General features: G+C 34.9%; 1 protein-coding gene across 2 annotated transcripts in view; it reads right to left on the minus strand.

The window, feature by feature from the left end:
* LOC126977302 (uncharacterized) overlaps positions 1–22,317 on the minus strand; it is a 69,322-nt gene that overhangs the window by 7,061 nt on the left and 39,944 nt on the right. For both annotated transcript variants that reach the window (XR_007732179.1, XM_050826075.1), the window contains exons 3-4: positions 3,604–3,662; positions 794–950 (exon numbers count right to left, since the gene is read on the minus strand). Coding sequence is in view for 1 of the 2 variants with exons in the window: in XM_050826075.1 (XP_050682032.1) it covers positions 794–950; positions 3,604–3,662 (216 nt within the window). In the remaining variant the exon portion in view is untranslated. The remainder of the gene's footprint in view (positions 1–793; positions 951–3,603; positions 3,663–22,317) is intronic.

Below are 22,317 nucleotides of genomic sequence, written 5' to 3' on the forward strand. Positions count from 1 at the left end.
CAGAAGGGAACCAACTCTGTCCCCCAGGGTCATGAAAACCTATCTTAAAAGCCTGCAGCGTTACTTTTTCTCCTATTCTGCAAGATATTATGCGGTGCGGCGATCTCTTAGCATCAAATGACCCCTAATGGTCCTAGGATTATGGTAATTAAAAATACATTCTTAAATGCCTATTATTCAATAGTAATCCAAACTTGAAGTAGATTTCTAGTTATCGACCACTCGATAGGTTAGCCTGAGTGACAACGAGTAGGTATGTGATTTTAAACATCATTAAGATTTATTGCTCATTAAGGATTAATGCAGTTGCGGTCAGAGATCAGAATAACATCATTAGCCTCGGAAGAATTGACCTAGGGGAGACACTATAGCAGGGATGGGCCAAGCATACGATAGATTCGGAGAGGGCTAAAGTGTTTGTGTGACAATAATTGTCATATCAACCCATAGAAACCATTGAAAAGAAACAATCGCTAAGTCATAGATATTTGATAGCGAAATTATTGCAGTATGTGCGATAATTTTCGTGTCTATTCGTGGAACAACGTGCCACGGATTCACTTCACTAGTTTCAATGCTAAAGCCATTTGTCATCTCGTATCGATGTTTACCATTGTTTTTGGAATATGACCCGCATTTAGAAATGTATAAAGCAGTTATGTGGTTATAAACTATCATTTTGGCATCCCATTGTAAGAAATCTACATTGCTCTAACGATTTTAGGCTAATCTTCTTTGCTTATATACCTTTAGTTTGGTACTATAGTATAGCATATGGTATGAGGATACGTACTGAAAGTGCCACATGGACCTAGTGAAGTCGTCATCCATCAGGCTGAATATGGCCTCCACGTCGCCACTGGGCAGTCGCTCCGGCATTTTCTCGACGTGCCAGCGAGCGATCCTCGCGAACCCGTGCATCGGACCGAATGCCCAGTCCCCGAACTGAGCTGAAATGTTCCAATTATTTTATTAGACACAAGTACTGTAAATGTAATAAATACATTATTGTATTAATTTTTTTACGGAATATTAGGGCAAATGAGGACGTATTCCATCGAACAACAACGAAATCATTGTATGGTGTGGGTGTGGTCTTTTTTTAAGGTCTTTGAGACACCCCGTATCTCCGCTTTCACATATTGCACAACAAAAGTAACATGAGGATGAGCTGTCGATGAACGTCACAAAATCAAATAATGCAGATCTATTTCGTGCAAGACATAATATATCTTCGGAAAACCCACGAAATGCATGCCGTGCAAGGCCCTGTGAACCCAAGTCTCTACACTACGCCCGTTTAGCCCGAATTCTTTACGCACTATTGTTCTTTGGCCCACTATCAGCTTGAAGATCTCTCTAAGATCTTAAATTGAAAACAATAGTAATATAGACTATCCTACGATGGCAGGAAGAATACATATTGTGCGTTGTAAGTGCACTAAAGTGACTAAGTCATGAAGAATTATAATTATTAGCAGAAGTTCTTCTGACATAATATCTCCACTCAGTCGCATTATTTAGCATTTAATGGTTCTAATCGTAATTGCATTCAGAAATAAGTACTAATTTCTCATTACGTTAATTTACTAGCTTTTCTTATTTGAAATTATATATTTAGCGTGACGTCACCAAATAGCCCAACGGAAGACCAGCGTTCGTTTTCACACCAATAAACATGCTGAGTTGGGACCATTTTTGTAACGTATAGGTAGTATTAATCTTTCAGATTTTGTTTGTTTATTTTATATGTTTATTGTTTGTCTCCTTTATAAGTTATATTTTAAGTTATTTGTATATTTATGTGTAATGTATAATGTCAAATAAACATATTTCATTCATTTCATTTTCAAATATTTTTTCATGTCATTTTTTCCATTATGAGAATCTCAGTGGCTGATTTTTTTCAGTGCTGTGTACCTATACTCATTTATGTACATAATGTCGAGGTATTTAATTGTTTGCGGATGGAGGACTCTGTTCAAAACTTATAAAAAAAAACGACAATTTTTATGGATGAGGATAAAAAAGCGTGCCAGGCAACTAAAGGTAAGTGATCACCTATGGCAACACAAGAGGAACCACAGAATCTTTAGCGTCGCTATTTGATGGATGGCATGTGATATAAAACAACGCAAATATTTGACTTTATAGAAAGGGGAACTTATTCGACAATTTTTTATTAGTTTGCGGCGTTTGATGTGATGCTGGGATTGGATGGCCATAATATGTTGAAATAGCTATTCGGAACACTGTTCGCGATAGGAACTGTATGCGTACAGTGTTTACCGGGGCAGTATTACTGCTAGAAAACAGTTATGCACCGTTGCCTTTCGGTTTGAAGGATCATTAGACGTTCTAAATTAAGGGTCACGGGACACACTAATAGACGGCATTTCTTACTTTGCCGATTGAAGGGTAGCACACAAGCAGTAGTAGGTAAGAATTGCCGAACCACCGGCGACTAATCGGGTTTCATCGTCAATCGCCAACGGAGCGATCGTCGTATGCGACATGATGCGTACGGATTTCCAAACCAAGTGGTATGAAAAATAGAATCATATAGTATGGAAGTCCATACTTTTGCGTGGACAAGCCGTCGAAAAACGTTGAACAGTATGGCCGGACTCTACGATGGCGAAAGCCAGTGAGATGTGATCGGGGTCGTACCGTATTGCGCTACGACTAAGATCGTTTTTAAGGTTCCGTAGCCAAATGGCAAAAAACGGAACCCTTATAGATACGTCATGTCTGTCTGTCCGTCCGTCCGTATGTCACAACCACTTTTTTCCGAAACTATAAGAACTATACTAATGAAACTGGGTAAGTAGATATATTCTGTGAACAGCATTAAGATTTTTATACAAAAATAGACAAAAAATAATAAATTTTGGGGGTTCCCTATACTTAGAACTAAAACTCAAAAATACTATATCTATGGATAGGACTTCAAAAATGAAAGCAAACTGAATAGTTTGCGCGAGTGACACACAGTTTTCCAAAGTGGTAGAATGTGTGTGTCCCCTCCCCTGTACTTCTAGAATAAAGAGAGAGAATGATAAAACTAAAAAATATAATATATTTTATATGATGTACATTACGAGAACGAGATCTAGTAGGTAGTTTTTTTAAATACGTCATTATTTATGACGAACTACAAGAACTTTCATATTATGCTACTTGCTGCTACGGAACCCTTCATGGGCGAGTCCGAATCGCACTTGGCCGCTTTTTCATTAGTTACAACTAAGATCATATTCACAATGTTTTGAGCAGGTGACACTGCTCGTTTTGTCACTCGTACTCACACAAAAATTAAGCGACGTCTCTACGTAAAGTCATGGGGTCAAGCCGTCGAGAGATGAATGGTTATAAAAACCCTGTAACGTGCGAGTCAGAGTCAACACGAAGAGTTCCGTACCATGGTTCAAAATAAAACACTATTTAAATTCTTTTCTAATAGAATAATTTCGGCGGTCATTTGGAATTCGCTATCCTGGCTTTTTTTTTATAATTTCTCGTTATACAGGCAATACAGATTAAGCTTGCTGACAGACAAACGGGCTTAATCATTAAAAGTTAGAAAGGTTTTAAAATACTTACGGAACACAAAGGGCACCCCTCCTCGAATAGGCCTCTTTCCATCGAATATAGCTTGTTTACTGTAAACAAAAAAACATTGAGTTACATAATGTGTCTTATACCTATTTATAATAGAGTCGTTTATGCAATAATAATAGGATATCAATGAATTGAACACCAATTTTTGTATCGCGATTTTTATATTATTCTGTTTCATCCACAGATCCACAATAGGGTTGCAAGGTGGCAATCGAATATAATAATTATTGTAGTACGATACATTTTATGTATTAAATATTTGGTAGGTCTGAGAAACGGTCGTCATCTATTTTTTAAACTCCAAAAATTTTATTTTTTTTCAATTATTTTATGGCAATACAAAGTTTGCTGGGTCAGCATGCAGCATAGTTTTGTGAATACATACATAGACGGAGTATGTGGATTAAATAATATTTTAGATTGAAAATATCTGCGAAAACTGGAAGTACGTAATAGATAAAGAAAGATATAACTGAACAGCGACAGCCATTCTAAATTCTAATCCCGGTCCTACTTTTGAAAAAGATACCGTCGTTACACCGTCATCTTAATTACTAAACGTAGCTCTGAATAAAATTTCTCGCTCGTCCATAGTTTAATCAAAAAGTAAGTAATTAAGAACAAGAACTTTGATTAATGAACTTTCCGTGGAAATTCATTGATTAAAGCGACCTTTTCTCGGGAAATTTGCTGACGTTACATTTTCATTAAAACTTAATTTCTAGTTAATATTGTTAATTCAATTTTGGATGGTCTCTTACATTCGAAAAGATCTTTGAATTTATTCATGCTTATTGTAATAATACTTTATTATGTAATGTTGTGTTTTGGTTTGGATGGTTTTGGTGCCTATGTATTTATGTCTGTTATTTTGACAGATCATTGTCAGTAGGTACATTTATGAAAATTAAATATACGTTCACAAAAATCGTCACCATTTTGCTGTAAATGGTGTATTTCAACAAAAGATATAAGGAATTTCTTGTAACTAATGCTTGTAGGCTTCATAAGATACATTAAAGCTTTAGGGGTAAATGGATACACTTTTAAAATAAAGTACCAGTCATGCTGCAGGAAGAGTTTCTTGCGCCGTTGATTCTCGCTCAGAGCGCCATTTGTTTCCGAAGCGGTGGTAGTGTTTAAAGTGACATCAAAAAGCATTCTAAAGTAAACAATTTTGAGAAAATAAATGTCTTTTATGCTTATATAAATATACTAGCCGTTCCCGACCGCTTTGCTGGGCGAATTTTAAAAGGAAATAAATTAATGAAGGATAGTTGGGTTTCGAAAAATAAGTAGCTATAAACCATCTAGGATAAATTTCGCATCGAATGGTGGTAGTTCCATGTCGATACGATCAGTGGTTTAGATGTGATTGAGCCTCAAACAAAGACCATTTTCATTATACATTTATAGATGTATAGAGGGGACAAAAGGGCAAGGGGGTCACCGGAAGGAAAGTGAAAATCAACTGGACATCCGTAATACCAGAGGTCAACAAATTTGTTGCCGGCCTTTGAGGTGGAAGTATGCTCTTAGATTGTAGGGCCCTAAGTCTTATCGGATCAGGAATAACGTTGAAACTTCGAGAACAGTCTCTTAAATAAGTATAAACAATGAGAAACTAACTCATATCTCTTAGGACTATCTTTGACTGGGGCACCACAGTGCGGTGGCGCGACATATAGGGAGTTACCCACCTGGTGTCCGTTTGGTTACGCAACAAATTTGGTAGCGCGATCAGCTCGGACGCGTTATATATGTATGTATACATATCTATGTATTTATTTACCTTAGTTTTTAAGTTAGTTTTAAGTTCTAGTCATTAGTCTTAAGTAAGTTAAGTGATAGGTTACGATTAATATTACGTTATATCAATAGCAAATAGCCAGGTTTTCCCAGTTTCCTGGATCCCCCCCCCCCACAAACCTATTGTACTTGAAGATCAAATATAGAAATTTGGAATTTGATTTTTTTTTGGACGCGTCATGACTCTCATGTATGTATGGTGTCTAGTTTGGTAGCTTACGGAAACAAAACCCGGTGATTTTATAGCCCTTGTAAATAAAATAATATTTTCATTGCATTATAAAAATAAAACAAATTTAGATCTTAAAGCCTGAAAGGTGTCTAAAAGTATAAAATAATAACTTGTATTAACTAAACGTACACGGCAATGTGAGATGCAGCTTTTGACGCAAAATCATGCCACAGCTACTTTCAGAGGAAATTTCCGATTCTCATCAGCCAAAATATGAGATTATATCTATCCCCGCTTCAATAATGAACCTCCAATATAAACAAGGTTTTCGTAGTAAACTTAAAGTGTTACTTAATACTCATCAAAAAGTACAGCAAACTCTTTTACTTGACACTAGTGCTATTTAAAAAAATATACGACCTGTGATTGTCTTGAGTTCTTTTTAGAGAGATTCTTATTAATATCAGTAGAATTAGCACTCATTCAATAACGCAATTTATATTGACACATATTGACACACTTTTTACACAAATTATCTTGCCCCAAGTTAAGCATATATAGCCTGTGTTATGGGTTACAAGACAATGATATTTAATACAATATACTTACTTAAACATACATATATTCATATAAACATACATAAATACATTTAAACATCCATGACTCGGAAACAAACATCTATATTCATCATATAAATGCTTGCACCTACCGGGATTCGAACCCGGGACCTCTAGCTTAGTAGGTAGGATCGCTAACCACTCGGCTATACAGGTCGTCGAATTAGTACTCACTTGTTATTATTATAATTATTATATTTTTTTTACTATTTTAGTGATCTAAAATATTCACGAAATTTTATGTAGTTTTTGTTTTATTTTTATTATTTTAGTATGGCAACCCTTTATATATTTATAACCTTTAAGTAGTTTGACAAGCCGCTAGACCCCCTGGGGTTCTCCGGAAGACCAGCGCTGATATCACCGGTGGGTATGATCAGTATTATGCTGAGGTGAAATCCAATTCTGCATTTCTAATAAAAATTAATAAATAAGTCTACTTGTGTACTAGGTTTTAAGTTGAAGAATAAATGATTTTTCTTTCTTTCTAAACCGTTCTGTTTTGTAAGGGCAGAAAACATTGTTCTAACTTCTAATGTACCTTAAAGAAGTTTGAAAAGACTTATTATTCGTATTATACTTGGCAAACTTCTATGGAATCACTGACATTCCTGAGTCAGAATCTAATAGCCAATACAAATGTAAGCGATTCCTAGAAAAGTGTTCACTTGGAGCGATGTAATTTGTATGAAGCCAGCCGAATTAGTGACGGAGCGAGGTGCGTAGCTAACGGGGTACATTTCGATGTATCCATTACAACAAATGACATTGGATTCACACAAGTCCGTATTTACTGGCGAGAGGTACAGGCGACTTCACAATAACAAGTCCAGACGAATATTAAGAAGGCCAGGTGATGTTGTTGTAACGATACTATTTGCATTCTATTTGTGCCTTTTTAGGGTTGGCAAAAAACGGAACCCAGATAAATTCGTCATGTCTGTCTGTCTGTCCGTATGTCACAGCCACGTTTTTCGGAAAGTATAAGAACTATACTGATGAAACTTGGTAAGAAGAAGATTTTCACACAAAAATAGAAAAAATAATAATAAATTTTGGGGGTTCGCCATACTTAGAACTCAAAATACTATTTCTAAACTGAATAGTTTGCTTGAATTACACTTCCAAAGTGGTAGAATGTTACTTGCTGCTATGGAACCCTTCATGGGTGATTCATTTGGACCGCAGGGTATTTAGTATAGTTTTTTTTTCAATTATAAGGGTAAAGACTTATAGTGCTAAAGTGCAAGACAACCTGTTCCAATCTTGACTAGCGTAGATACATAGAAAAATGTCACTTTAGCTTAATATTACACTCATGTGCTAAATAGCTGATATAATATATGCAAGTCCTTTATATGTAGAACATAAACATATAATATGTAGAACAGTGACTGTCTCTGGGAATTTCCTTTATATGTTTTTATTTTATTTACAAACGATGTTCACTGCTCGACGTAGGCCTCCCCCAATCGCCATAACGATCGGTCCTGCGCTGCCCTCATCCAACCTATTCCGGCGATCTTGACCAGAACATCGCTCCTTCTTGTGGGTGGCCTACCATCACTACGTCTTCCGGTACGTGTTCATTTGATTTAATCTCCTATATCAATTAAAAATGTAATTGGGTGTGCAATATAGTGAATAACAGATCAACGATATTCAAAGCGTAACCCTGTCAAAAAGCCTCTTGTTAAAGGCCCTAAAAGAGACAGTTTGATATAAACAATATTTTCTGTATTTAACTTATAACTATGCTGGTACTCTTGAGGTGACGACATCTTTCGAATATGCCCGATCTGATCCCGGCATTCCAAATAGCTCCAAAATGAGTCATTTTTACACGACCAAACAATTTTTACATACCATTTTCAATAACTATGCGTGTAGGTATCTTATTTTATTATAATAACTACTAAACAGTCATATCATATAATATAGACTGGTCTTAACTCTGGATACGCTGTCTTTATTTGCATTTATTTACCAGTGGGAGGCACAGGAAGCCGGCTAGATTAAGGGTACCATAACGGCGCCTATTTCTGCCGTGAAGCATTTATGTGTAAACGTTATTGTGTTTCGATCTGAAGGGCGCCGTAGCTAGTGAAATTACTGGCGAAATGAGACTTTTACGACGCAATTGTAGTGCCGCTCAGAATAGGGGTTAGTGCTCTTACATTGTAGGGCCCTAAGTCTTATCGGATCAGGAATAACGTCGAAACTTCGAGAAGAGGCTCTTAAATAAGTATAAACAATGAGAAACTAACTCATATCTCTTAGGACTTTTTTTTACTGGGGCACCACGGTACGGTGGCGCGACATATAGGGAGTTACCCACCTGGTGTCCGTCTGGTTGCGCAACAGATTTGGTATGTTAGGTTGTTAGGTTGCGATCAGCTCGGACGCGTCATGACTCTCTTGTATGTATGGTTTCTAGTTATTCAAGAATCCTGAGCGGGTAATGGGCCCTTATTTTTGTAAAAAAAAACTTTCATGCAGATCTTCTAGAAGTGTAGCAGACGGCAGCTAACCTTTTAAGACATGCTCGGTCGCTGTACACTTCTTCAACCACACATCGTTCTCATTATTATTGAAATAGATATATTATCGTTTGGAAAGCTGCATATTTCCGGGCACACGGTACAGCATTACTTTCCAGCTCACGTCTGGAACAGGATCAACGGTAGCGGTTGCATTCCAACGCAGCCAGGGTACGAACGAGACGCGCGGACACAAAAAGCACCCTTATATTATAAATGCATCAGTGGTCAAGTCTGCGCCGCGACAAAAACGGCCCGGAGCTGCCCGCCTATAAATTATTTATGCCATTTTTAGCATTTCGACGTTTGTGCGGAGTGACGGGGGGACAGGGATCGGCCGGGTGACATCCGCGCGTCACATTCATACAGAAAACTCTATTATTTGTCGATGCTTTATTTAGCCTTAACATCAATTCGAGTAATGTATTAATCCGTGGTTTTAACTTTTAAGAAATTTATTAAAATTGTTAGGTCGGAATCGAGGTCTTGAGTTCGATATACTACCTATATATTCTAAACAATTTGTTACTTTTTTTTTAAGTGATAACCCTTACTTCTGAGATAAATACACAAATTAAATTTGAAAACAAAATTCCTCTCGCGTTCCGTGCGAGCGCTTTCCATTGAGCCAACCGCTCGAGTGCCGTATCGTTGATAAATCTTGTATATGTCTGTCTCTCAGTTTGTGGCTTCATCTACACGTTGTACTTTACAGTTGATAACCTGCTCAAACCCAATATTGGCATATTCGGAAATTTACTGGAGATGACGCTCTTTCAAATCTAAATAATTTGTTATTTTTATAACCTGGCACACACATTTTACGACCTTGGAAGTGTCTCTCGCGCAAAACTATTCAGTTTAGAAAAAAATTATATTAAAAACCTCAATATCATTTGAAGACCAATCCATAGATGACACGTATGGGTTTGATGAAAAAAAAAATTTGTGTTTCATTTCAAAGTATGGGAAACCCCAAAATTTTTTGGTTTTCTAAAAAGGCTGTATTATACTATTATTCTACTACTGGTCGTATTATACTATACCTCCTATCTTGATGAAATTTTACACTACCGCCCTAAGCAAACACCGTTTAATTTTTATTTATTAGCAAGGTTTGTCATTTTAAGTGGAACTATTCTAAATAAATGTATAAAATTAATTTCGGTAATATTTTTAGAGTTTGTATTATAAATCGTCTTAAACACTTAAATATAAAAAACCTTCGTTTAAAAAAACTTAATTTAACACACCTCTTCTACAAATCTTATTATACCTTTAATATTAATAAAAGAATAAAGACCCACTTATCGGCAAACGGGTTAATAATAATAATTATATATAATTAATCTAAATGAAAACTCCTAAAAAAGCAGTATAAAAACTATACTAACATCATCCACGTAAACAATATTCATAAAATGAAAACTACTGGGCCAAACTCAGCCAAATTTTTATGGAACCAAATGGCAAACATTCCGCATCAAACTAAAGATGAATCACGAAAATCGGATCATAAATCTCAGCGTAAACGGTGTTCAAACATAAAAAAATAACCTCCTCCTTTTCGAAGCCGGTTAAAAATGCTAAATCAGGTGCTTTCGTAGATATACTAAAGTCCTGTGACAAACCCCTATAGTTAAAATATTATGACACAATAATACGTCATATTATATTGACAGTAATAACTTAAGCACAAAGAAACGACTTAGCTACAAATCGCTGTTACGCTTTTCAAATAATAACTCTATAGTCTCATACTAATTAAGTTAAATTAACTCAATTAGCATAAAATTAACTTAACGGCCGCGTATTTCAAGACAACACTCACGTTTATATCAAGATTATAGACTTAGCGGTGTATTATTATTGCATAAAATTAAAATGCGTAAGTTCTCAAAAATGTTAATTCCCAAGCAGTCGGTACTTATCGGGCTGTTAAATTTTAATTTTATTAACGCTGTCGCGTAGACTTATCTCGGTTATAACTTCGTAAGGAGTATTAATAATTATATAGTGAACAATTTTTCGCGTTGCAAGTATTCCCCAAACGTTCGGACGCGAGATACACAGTTTGAAGATTCAGTATATTTATTGGAGTTTGTATATTACAGCTATTGTAACATACTCTATTGATTGTAAAAGTTTAGATAGAAAATAACCAGTGGGAGGCTCCTTTGCACAGGAATCCGGCTAGATTATGGGTCCCGCAACGGCGCCTATTTCTACCATGAAGCAGTAATGTGTAAGCATTACTGTGTTTCGTCTGAAGGGCGCCGTACCAATTGAAATTACTAGGCAAATGAGACTTAACATCTTATGTCTCAAGATGACGAGCGCGATTGTAGTGGCGCTCAGAATTTTTGGGTTTTTTAAGAATCCTGAGTGGCACTGCATTGTAATGGGTAGGGCGTATCAATTACCATCAGCTGAACGTCCTGGTCGTCTCGTCACTTATTTTCAAAAAAAAAACTAGATTTTATTTTGCTCTAGTAATTATTGATATCAAAATATTTTTAAATAGTAAATGAAAAGTATTACCGTAAAGTCAAACTGGAATAAACTTTATTGAATTATGCTTAACATAAACGCTTTTAATCGTTACTAAAAAAAATCTTGAACGGCTCTGCATTGTAATGGTCAGGGCGTATCAATTACCATCAGCTGAAATTCCTGCTCGTCTCGTCCCTTACTGTCATTAAAAAAAAACTAATTATAATATCCTTATTACGCACTACATCTACATAGAGCACATGGCGTTGTATCATAGTAAATCAATCATACAACTAGATTACTGTTAAAGCAACGATTGCAAAACACATCAAGATTTATCGCTGGACACTCGGAACAATGGATATATATCATAAGAATGGCAGCATTGTAATACATAACGATATGAAACCTTTGTGCCCATTAGCAGTTAGCACCTACGTATTTTAGTTAGCGACATTAAGAAGATTAAATTTCTTATTATAAAGGTTCTCAAAATCTTGATACAATACACAAGTTGTCGAACCAAACCAGTGGCGTAACTATATCATCTGGGGCCCGTGGCAAATTCTTTTGATGGGGCCCTATCAGTAAAAATCATCACGTTGTACTCAGTTTAATTTGAATAAACTTGCGAGATTTTCACCGTACTCAATTACACGTTGTATATGTCCCACTAATGGCCATATGCCTCCTCTCTTACGACCGTTCCAAATATACTATCTACAGATAGAGATAAATTACTACCTTCTACTGTCAGTAATTAGCTGTCAATAATCTGAAGCTGACCCGATAAGTCATTCTTATCGCCTTATATTGGGACGCGTGAATTGAAATTTCCATACAAACTTTATATCGTAGCTATACGTCGTCCCATTGACAGCGTGTACGGATAAGGTGAGTTACCGTCCATAAGTTTATTTGGACAGAAAAGTCAACGATAGTTACGATTTTTATCTCAAGTAAGAGATAGACTGAATATTGGAGACTTCACATTCATCCATAGAACATAAAATCTTAATGCATTCATCATCTATTCGTTAGCTTTTTTTATCAACATCTTTTTGTTTAGGTTGGTTGAAACGCTTAACGATGAACTTGAAATTGTAGTGTAGTATTAAATTGTCTCACTTTAGATTTTAAGCAGAAATAAAAAAATATACTTTTCAAATAAAATACTCAGGTACAATGTAACAAAATATTTTTGAGCTCGCGGCCTCTTGGTTCGGGGGCCCGTGGCATTTTGCCAGCCCTGCCACGCTATTGTTACGCCACTGAACCAAACTAAGAAATAAATTCATTAATTTCACTTTTCTATTGAGATAGGAGACTAATTAATATTAGCGAAGAGTTTGTTAACAATTTTCATTTAAAACTAAACTCCGGTAAAGGCTAAAATTAATAACAGTATTAAAACACTAAAAACACAGTTGGTTGAAAAGATTGAAATTTAAAATGAATATCAATTCCTGCCTTATCGACGATTTTCGAAGAGACGAAATTTCATAAATTAACAAAAATCTTATTTTGCAAATTGAGAAAAGGAATAATTTTATTAAATTAATGTATTGTCATCGGTCCTCGATAAATCTACGAAGTATGAACGAAATCGCGCGCGAATGAGTCGGTTACAAACACACATACATACAGGTGATGCTAATAAAAAGCGTGTTAAAAGACTAAGAACGGTCTAATCACAATTTGAGTTGCAAAATGCTAATAATGACAATTTAATTAAATAATTTTCTCTGAACATAATATATTTCAAAATCTTGCAGTGCAATCTTTATAATTAAATATTAGTATGCAAAAGAATCATTTCAATGGCGGGTATACATATTAAGTATAAGTTGATGTAGCTATACATAAATAACAAAGAACTGTGATGATTGTAGGTAACTGAATATTGAGACTGTGGTAATTAAAATTAAAAAGAAAACATAATCTAAATGGATTAACTGGTTTAAAAGTAACCCTGCTGGGGTGTTCCAGAAAAACAGTAGTTCACAAGACTGTGGATGCGATTAATATTAAACAATAATATTTGAATGAATATATATAAATAAGTATCAATTATCGTTAAAAAAGTACTTTTTACAAAATCCTTCATTCATATTTGCTTTTTATTGATTTCTGTACTACTTTGTTTAAAATAAGATCTATGTTGCTATAACTGTTAAAAATAATTGTTCTTTTAAATTTAAATGTTTGTGTTATCTATACTAATATTATAAAGCTGCAGTGTTTGTTTGTTTGAACGCGCTAATCTCTGGTACGATTTGAATGATTCTTTCAGTGTTGGGTAGTCCATTTATCGAGGAAGGCTACGGATCCGTAATAAAATTGCTATTTTGTAACACAAGGTGTAAAATCGAAAACCTATTTTTGCGTGCGCTGCAAAAACTATTGACAATAGAACAAAATGATGTACAGGCTATATATAGGCAATATTTTATTACTTATAAAACTATCGCGTGAATTATACTTTATATGGCAAAACAACGTTTGCCGGGTCAGCTAGTTTAAAATAAGAGGCTTCACTCACAGATAAGCTTCTTAAAGTTTAAGTGTGCGTTATTATATTTTAAGCTATAAACTACATCGTATTTTAAATAAATATTTACAACAAATGTCTAAAATATAGTATAAAGGAGTATTAAACGCCTAATTAGAAGATAGGGCAAAAAGCAATCATCATTTAGATACAGCTAAAGGTTCCTCTTGTTGATATCTACGTTAAGAGCTTACAATTTATTTATAATACAACTGTCACCTGTTCTATTATAAGTGTAACTCTTCAATTTAATAAGTCTAGAATGCAACGTTGACGTACGAATATTATTAATTACTAGCTGACACAGCAACCGTCCGCGTCGTATTGCCATATAACATATTAAAAAAAAATCAATTATTAAAATTTTGATGCAACCGATTCTCAGACTTACCAAATATATCGTACTACAATTATTGTAGTCGACTGCCATCTTGCAACCCTATATCGGTTTGGTGGATGGAACAGAATAATATAAGAATCGTGGTACAAAAATAGTTGTAGATCGTAGAAGGGCGAAAATTTCAATTTGTATGACGTATTTTTCAATGCTGAATCATAATATAATAAAAAAAAATGTCAAAAAATTAAAACAAAAAGATTGGGTTGGACTACCCTTAACATTTAGGGGGATGAAAAATAGATAGTAGCCGATTCTCAGACCTACTGAATTCGCATATAAAATTTGGTAAAAATCAGTAAAGCCTTTTCGAAGGAGTAAGGTAACTAACAATGTGACACGAGAATTTTATATATAAGTATTAATATTAATTAAGAGTAACATCGAAAACTAAAAAGAAATTCGCAAAATAAGTTTAACACCATTACGAAAAAGGAACTCTTTAGTATCCTAACCTATCAGTTATCATCATATCGTAGGTACGCTATAGGTATGCATGGTTCGTCATGCTCACTGAATGGCATTGCTTGCGGCGGCGTCGTGTGCCGGGTCATCTCCTTCCCTCCAATATTTGCGAGGGGAACGATGGCTGGTTATTGTGGCAATATATATGGCAATTACTAATTGTGATAGTAATCACGACCATCATGTTCACGAAGCATCCTTACACAAACAATGAATTCAAGCTCTAAAGGTTGATGCATCCAATATACGATAATATATATATACAGTTAATTCTTTATTACTTTTTAGTTTTTATGAAATAGTTTATATTATTTAAACACGACTTATATTGTAAAATACTCTATTTGATTGAAAAGAGTGGCCGTTGAGTTTCTTGTATGTTCTTCTCACGAGCTCAACTATTTACGAACATATGGTAAACTCAATAATTTAAAAGAAATATTTGTTTGTAGTGACGCTTCAAAAGCGCATAGTTTAAGCCTAATTGAATAAGTTTATTTGACTTTGACTATCACGCCTAAGGGATAGGCGCAAAAGTGTACAAAGGCTGTATTTCACCGGCTATATATTTGATTTTCTCGTAATGGGAACAAGCGGAATGCCGCAAAGTATATTTCTGATGTCTCTACACTCTGTACACCTTTTAAAGAAATAGCTACTTTAGATGCCAGCTAATAAGACTTATTTAAAATCGTACTTAGCCCGTTACTCTGTTGGACTAATAACACATTGATAAATTCGTTTACGCAAACATTTTCTCGAATAAGACAGCAGTCGCTATTTTTACGTTACTTAGCTATTTACTTGTGTCTATAAAATCGAGGACCAATCTGACAACCCAAACTTTACCCTACAACTCGTACTTACTATGAAACAACAAGGAATTACTTACTTTGCCTACTTATATAACTTACCTAGGTTGTAATATTTTCTATGTATGTTATTCTGAGAGGAGCTCCCCACAACTTTGCACAACCCCAGGTTCGAACACGAGAATACAAGCATTGCAGGCAGGCTACGATTACCTCTATCCAACGAAACAGATTAAGTAAATTCTGTCAAAAGCAGATAAGAAGAGAAATAGCAGAAACATGCCTGGTGGCGTCTATACTGAGATATTTAATTGCAGACGATAAAGAACGAAAAATATTTCACTTACTCACTCATATTATAAAACAAAGTCCTCTGCCGTGTCTGTCAGTCTATCTATTCCCGAAAAACTCAAAAAGTACGGCACCTATGTTCATGATGTTTTCACCAATGGATAGCGTGGTTCTCGAGAAAGGTTTTAATATATAATTTGTTAAGGTTTTGTATACATAAACGATATTTGTTAGCGGAGACGGAAAAAATAAGCCGTCTGGGAGCTTTCAACGAAAACGCTGTCTAAACCCTTTGAGATATAACAAAATAATGTATGGTGGAATTATGCATCTTATATAGGTCTATAAAAAAGTCCATAAAAGCATATGTCTATCTCTTGAGGGTAACATACTGTCGCCAACTTACTACTTTAATAAATAGGCAATTATAAAGCGGTATGTAAAAGCTGCTTCACACAAATACGATATTAATCTTTATCATTTTAAATAAGTTAGGTATTTTACTCTTTTACACCAGCTTATAATTGCTTGATGTGATAAGACCCTTCCCCCGCACCGTCTTTCCCCCTACAAACAAGGAACGATATTTGAAGGGTATGAATCATTCATAAATATATAACACATTCCGATAGCTTTAGACTATATTATTCCCGAAAACTTATCAGTCAGCTAGTACTGTATATTGGGAACTATTTTTTATTTAAAGAAAATACGGGAAGAGACAAGCAGTACGTTCAGCTGATGGTAATTGATACGCTCTCCCATTACAATGCAGTGCCGCTCAGGATTCTTGAAAAGCCCAAAAATTCTTGCGCTCGTCACCTTCATACATAAGATGTTAAGTCTCATTTGCCCAGTAATTACACTAGCTACGGCGCCCTTCAGACCGAAACACAGCAAAATTTACATATTACTGCTTCACGGCAGAATTAGCCGGCATCCTGTGCAAAGGCCTCCTACTAGTATAGTGATAATAGACAAGAATGCCTCGGTTGAGGCTTCAATACACTGAGATATTCGAACTTCCTGCACGCCACATTGGCCTTAAGCCCATTAGGCAATACTCGTAACGTATCATTAAGTTTCAGCCCACCGACTCATTATCATCATTTCATATACATATTATATATGTGCGGATATATTTTATAAATGGCAACAACACCGGTCCGACGAGACGCCGGCCGCGACACTTCAGGGACGCGAATCACCATCTAATGCTAGCTTGCCAGGTTATTAAATTGAAAGCTATGTATCGGCACACTAAGTTTTAACGCTATTTTTAGTTATCTGTCTATATAAAAAAGTGTGTGTGCACGCAAGAAGTTACACTTCAAAAAGGCATAAAAGGCATTTATTTTCTCAAAATTGATTCCTTTAGAATGCTTTTTGATGTCATTTCTAATATACTAGATACTACTACCGCTTCGGAAACAAATGGCGCTCTGGGAGAGAAGAAGCGGCGCAGGGTACTCTCCCGTCATTCTTTATTTGCGTTCTTTTTAATAAAAATATACAATATTGAACTTTCATTGCTTAATGCTATAAAATAATCATAATCTAGTCCCAGGCTGTCCGATCACTTAGATATTCAGCTGTGGAGTAATAGGATTTACGACAGAGCCATTTTTTTATAAAACATTTAAATTTATTTATACCTCAACAGTGGCTGGGACTTTATTATAAAAGTGTATAATATGTAGTGTAAGTGTCCATTTACCCTTACCTCTTTGGCCTAACGAAGCAAAAATCATTAAAATGATTTATTCCTCGTGCTATTTCACGTTTTTAGAAATAACAATTTTGCAAAAAAATTCAAAAAGATGGCCTTGACAATTAATTATTTAATAATGAATACGGCTGTATGGGCTTGAACCCTTTGCCTGTCTTAATAATGGACGAAGATACCAAAAAAAAAACGAATGACGCAAACGTCAGAAAATTAAAGGAACCAACTTCAACTTCTTACTTTTGTGTTACAGCGATGCGCGCGCATCTTAAAATTTCACTCTCATCATTATTTCATAACGCGCTTAAAGAAGTATAACTTCAAGAAACGCAGAATTCGTGACATTATGGTTATATTAAATACTTATTAAAGTTATGATAATGTATGCTACTTATGGCCTTAATAATGAAAAGTATACATTTGCTGATGCGGTTTGTAGCATCTGTAAGTAAAAAAATTAAATTCTCTATTGGACTAAATATGCGATTCTACTCTACCTTTCTATGTCGTCTCCACCGAAGAAAATTATTTGGCCTTAATAACGAGAAATTTATTTTTTCTGTGATTTGTAGCGTATCTGTACGTATTCTATAGGTACGTTTCTATGACGCCAATGAAGAAAATTTTTTGGCCAAGTACTTGTAACTCAAAGAGGTTCTCAATTCGATTGGTATTTTTTTATGTATGAACACCGATTACCCTGAGATTTATGATCCGATTTTTTGATTCTTCTTTAGTTCGATGCGGAATGTTTGCCATTTGGTTCCATAAAAATTTGACATTGTTTCGCCCTGTAGTTTTCATTTTATGAACATTTTTTATGAATATTTTGTTAGGAGTGTTCATTTAGTTTGTTTATATATTATTATTATTAACCCCTTTGCCGATAAGTGGGTCTTAGGCTAATCGTCATCCTTAGGTAATAAACGTTCTTCACGATATTAAAGTTTTATTGCTGATGCAGTTTATAGCTTATCTCTATTCTACTCTACCTTTCTATGTTGTCTTTACTGAAGAAATTGTCATAATTCAGTGACTTATCTAAACTAATAATTATATCAATTTTGATTAATAGTTTCCTTATGCAGCTCATTGCATACAAATTAGTAGCATTTTATTACTTTTACAGTGTGGTAAGACTGCAATTATATCTCGCTTTCCTAAGGTGTAAATACGTTAAATGATACTAAAATAATTATACTCAGATAAATTAAATTTGCAAGCGGAATCCCTCCGTATTTCGGGGGGACAATAATCCAAATCGTTTCCTCGAATCGTGGAGGCTAGATAAACTTTTAATTGGCAATTCCCGGTGAAATTCCTTCATGAGCGGCGGTTGACAATCCCGATACATTCCCGAATTGCCACCGGACCGGGTTTTTACCATGTTCGTGAACCCGTTCCATTCCACCATCATTCGACATTAGCCCTTCTAAATGACAACTTTTTACGCTCGATTTCATTCGATAGTTGTTTCAAAATCAATGAATATTAATTATTTCAAGAATTAAGATCGTTATCAATGCCTAAGCATAATCAATCTGATCTCAAGATCAATCTGAGTAGAATTTTATGAATAGGTGCATGCCAGCTGAATATTTGCATAATATTCAGATAAGCAATGTGCATGTTAGTTAAAAAACTTAACTTCTCTTATCAAGACAACAACTAAAACTCTAATGAAATGCCAATTCATAGTTTAAATTCACCTTAAAAATTAATTAAAAGTATGGATTAACAATTATGCAAATATATAATTAATATAAATCCCAAAAAACACATATCGTTATCATAAAGACATAATTAGTTACTATATAAATACAGGTATAGGTAAGCTTAATAATAGTAGACAAAGTAAAATAGAAAATACACGGTACTAAGAATATCTAAGATCCGCGATGTTAAAAGTTCAAAATTGTAAAAGACAAAACTATATCGAAAGATTAAACATATGTACAATTTGTTTTAAAGTGCAGCTGCCTATCGGTGGATTCTAACTCACAAACGCAATAGTTGAAAAACTGAAATTGAAAACCGAGATCGCGGATTTCAAAATGGCCGCCAAGCAAATTGAAAAAAGGTTTCTTTTATAAGAGTAGGTGTTTAAAACAGTGTTATCTATATATATGTATATCCTATTCGATAGAATAGAAACATAGATTTGATTAACAAACAAACAAAACAAACAGAACTCAAAAAAAGAATGCTGGGAGTTTCATGCGCCGCTTCTTCTATCTCAGGGCGCCATTTGTTTCCGAAGCGGTAGTAGTATTAGAAATGACATCAAAAATAATTCCAAAGAAATCATTTTTGAGAAAATAAATGCCTTTTGCGCCTTTTAAATGATCCAATAGAGTAAGTTTTATTTAACTCGAGATATATAAGCCCTATTATATATATATCATCACAATTAACTCAAACAATGGGATTACTGTACATCAGTTTCGCAGCGGGTCGCGACCGCTCATCCTCTCCGAACGGGATATCGCACAAAAAGCGCGCACAATTACGCGTTCGCTCCCATCATACTATTGTTGAGACTTTCATGAACCCATCGAACTTGTTGCAATTAAAATTTCTCAACATTGTCGATGCGTTCGTAACGCCGGGTCCACACTCCACGTACACCACGCCAAAACATAAATTCACATTTTATTTTATTAACTTCACCTGTATGTATGTTTGTTTCTAACCGACTCATTTGGGCGCGATTTTGACCCACTTTAAACGGCCAGATTTCGTTTAAACTTCGTAGATTTATCGAGTACCGATGACAATATTATTTATTTGAAAAAAAATATTCCATTTTTCTATTTGCAAAATAAGATTTTTTTAATTTATATAATTTTCATCTATGAGGTCTATAAGGCAGGAATTGATGTTAATTTTAATTTTCATGATATTTTTTTTACTTTTTAGTTAGGTTTTCTATAAAAAGCGTGTTATTTAATTTTTTTAACTACTATTTATTAAATTACAGTAACCAGATAAAACTTTGTTTACCAATTATTTTGAATTATACATTTTCTGTAATCAAGTTGAAAAACATACATTGTCCAACAAAAGCTTTACTAACTCGACTTAATCGTGTAGAAACAATTAAAAGTTTACGTTGAATCCTAGTGTTAACATTATGGTTATCACACACGAATAAAATTTGAAAACAAAATTTATTAACGTTTTCGCGACCTCTCGCGTTCCGTGCGAGCGCTCTTCCAACTGAGCCAAGCGTTCGAGTGACGTACCGTTGATTAATCTTGTAGCTTTGTTCTACTCTCAGGTCGTAGCTTCATCTACATTATCATAGTTTCTAGAAATTCGCTAATGTACAATGTACATACAGACAACTTTCTTTCTCTGTATACACATTGTACTATAGCTCGGAATTCGGAATTTATTTACTAAACTTTTTTGAAACACAAAAAATTATTCGTGTAGTTCAGTAAAAGATTTTTTCGAGTCCAATACTTCTGTTCTATTTTTTCGGGTGAGTAGCGCTCCCCACCACGCTTCATAGCTCACTGGTACTATCGACGTAACAAGTCCTTCCCTTTTATGGAATTTCAAGGCCCCACAATACAAAAATAAACAAATAAAGCAATCCGTATATAAATATTTAGAAAATGCAGCGCACTTTAATCTGTTACTCAGTTACTTTATTGCTTAGCAGCTAATTCATTTAGCAAAATAACACTCACTGTAAGTACAAGTACACAATACTCAAACGTAATTTGAACGAATCTTGGGCAGCGGCATGTATAGCTTATAAATGACTTGCTACTCAACTAAATATTAGCCTAGTCCAATCATGCTCATGGGAAGCCGCTTTCATTCGCCGTCATTCTCTATATGTGGACAAGGCCTAACATTAAGTGTGGAACTTTATAGCGATTTGAGATAGACTGCTAGTTATAAATCTTTTTCAATCACATATTACGTTATTGTTAATTTTAAAATTATCGTAGTATTGATGGATTTGGAGTGTTCTCCTTGATTGATGGATCATAGGGTCGAGGGACTTATCCTAGGAAGCATCCCCTTGCAGAATAGCAGTAAACGATGGTGCGGTGTTCGTCCTGAAATATCCAGCATTCAAGTCTTAATGTGATGGGCGCAGTGCTATGTGGTCGGGGTACCACCGTACGCTACGCCTTAGATTATTTAGGAATGCGTTTGAGTTACGACTCAGACTAAATTGTCACTGTTATGGACAGATGGTCCGTCTGCTCGTTCCTTTAGGTACTTATTCAAAGGAGGAAACGGTGTGTTGAGAAAACTTTATAAAGGCGGAGTCATAATACGAAATCCAACTAGTCTTTATTGTAGATTCATAGAGCCATTTAACAATTGCAATAAACAATTATTATTGTGTATATAAACTTTGACAAAAATTGCTCCGACTGATGGCGCTGTCTTAGTCGACTCGAGCCGACGTTACCCAAACGAGAGTTACATTGTCGAGCATTACAGATCAGTCTCATTCTATAGCCACAAAATTAAGTCACAGCGCGCCTTAACATTTCAAATCAAAAAAATTGCAGTTGTAAAGACTGCCGATAGAAGTGAAACCTTAGAACCTTTAGTATTAAATTTCGAAATTTCATTTTTAAAAATAATTAAATTATTAATTTCAATTTATTTTGAATAATATATTAATCAAACAATAGCACTATTTCACTTTACACTCAATCCATTCAATTATAATATATCGACCATTCACTTAAAATCACAGCACTAATTTTGCACAATACGTCAGCTGTATAGCTACAGATATACTGCTAAAAGCATTTCGGAGATGCAAACTCACGAAATTTCACCCATAC

The sequence above is a fragment of the Leptidea sinapis genome, chromosome 44 (assembly GCF_905404315.1).
Source record: "Leptidea sinapis chromosome 44, ilLepSina1.1, whole genome shotgun sequence".
Lineage (NCBI taxonomy): Eukaryota > Metazoa > Arthropoda > Insecta > Lepidoptera > Pieridae > Leptidea > Leptidea sinapis.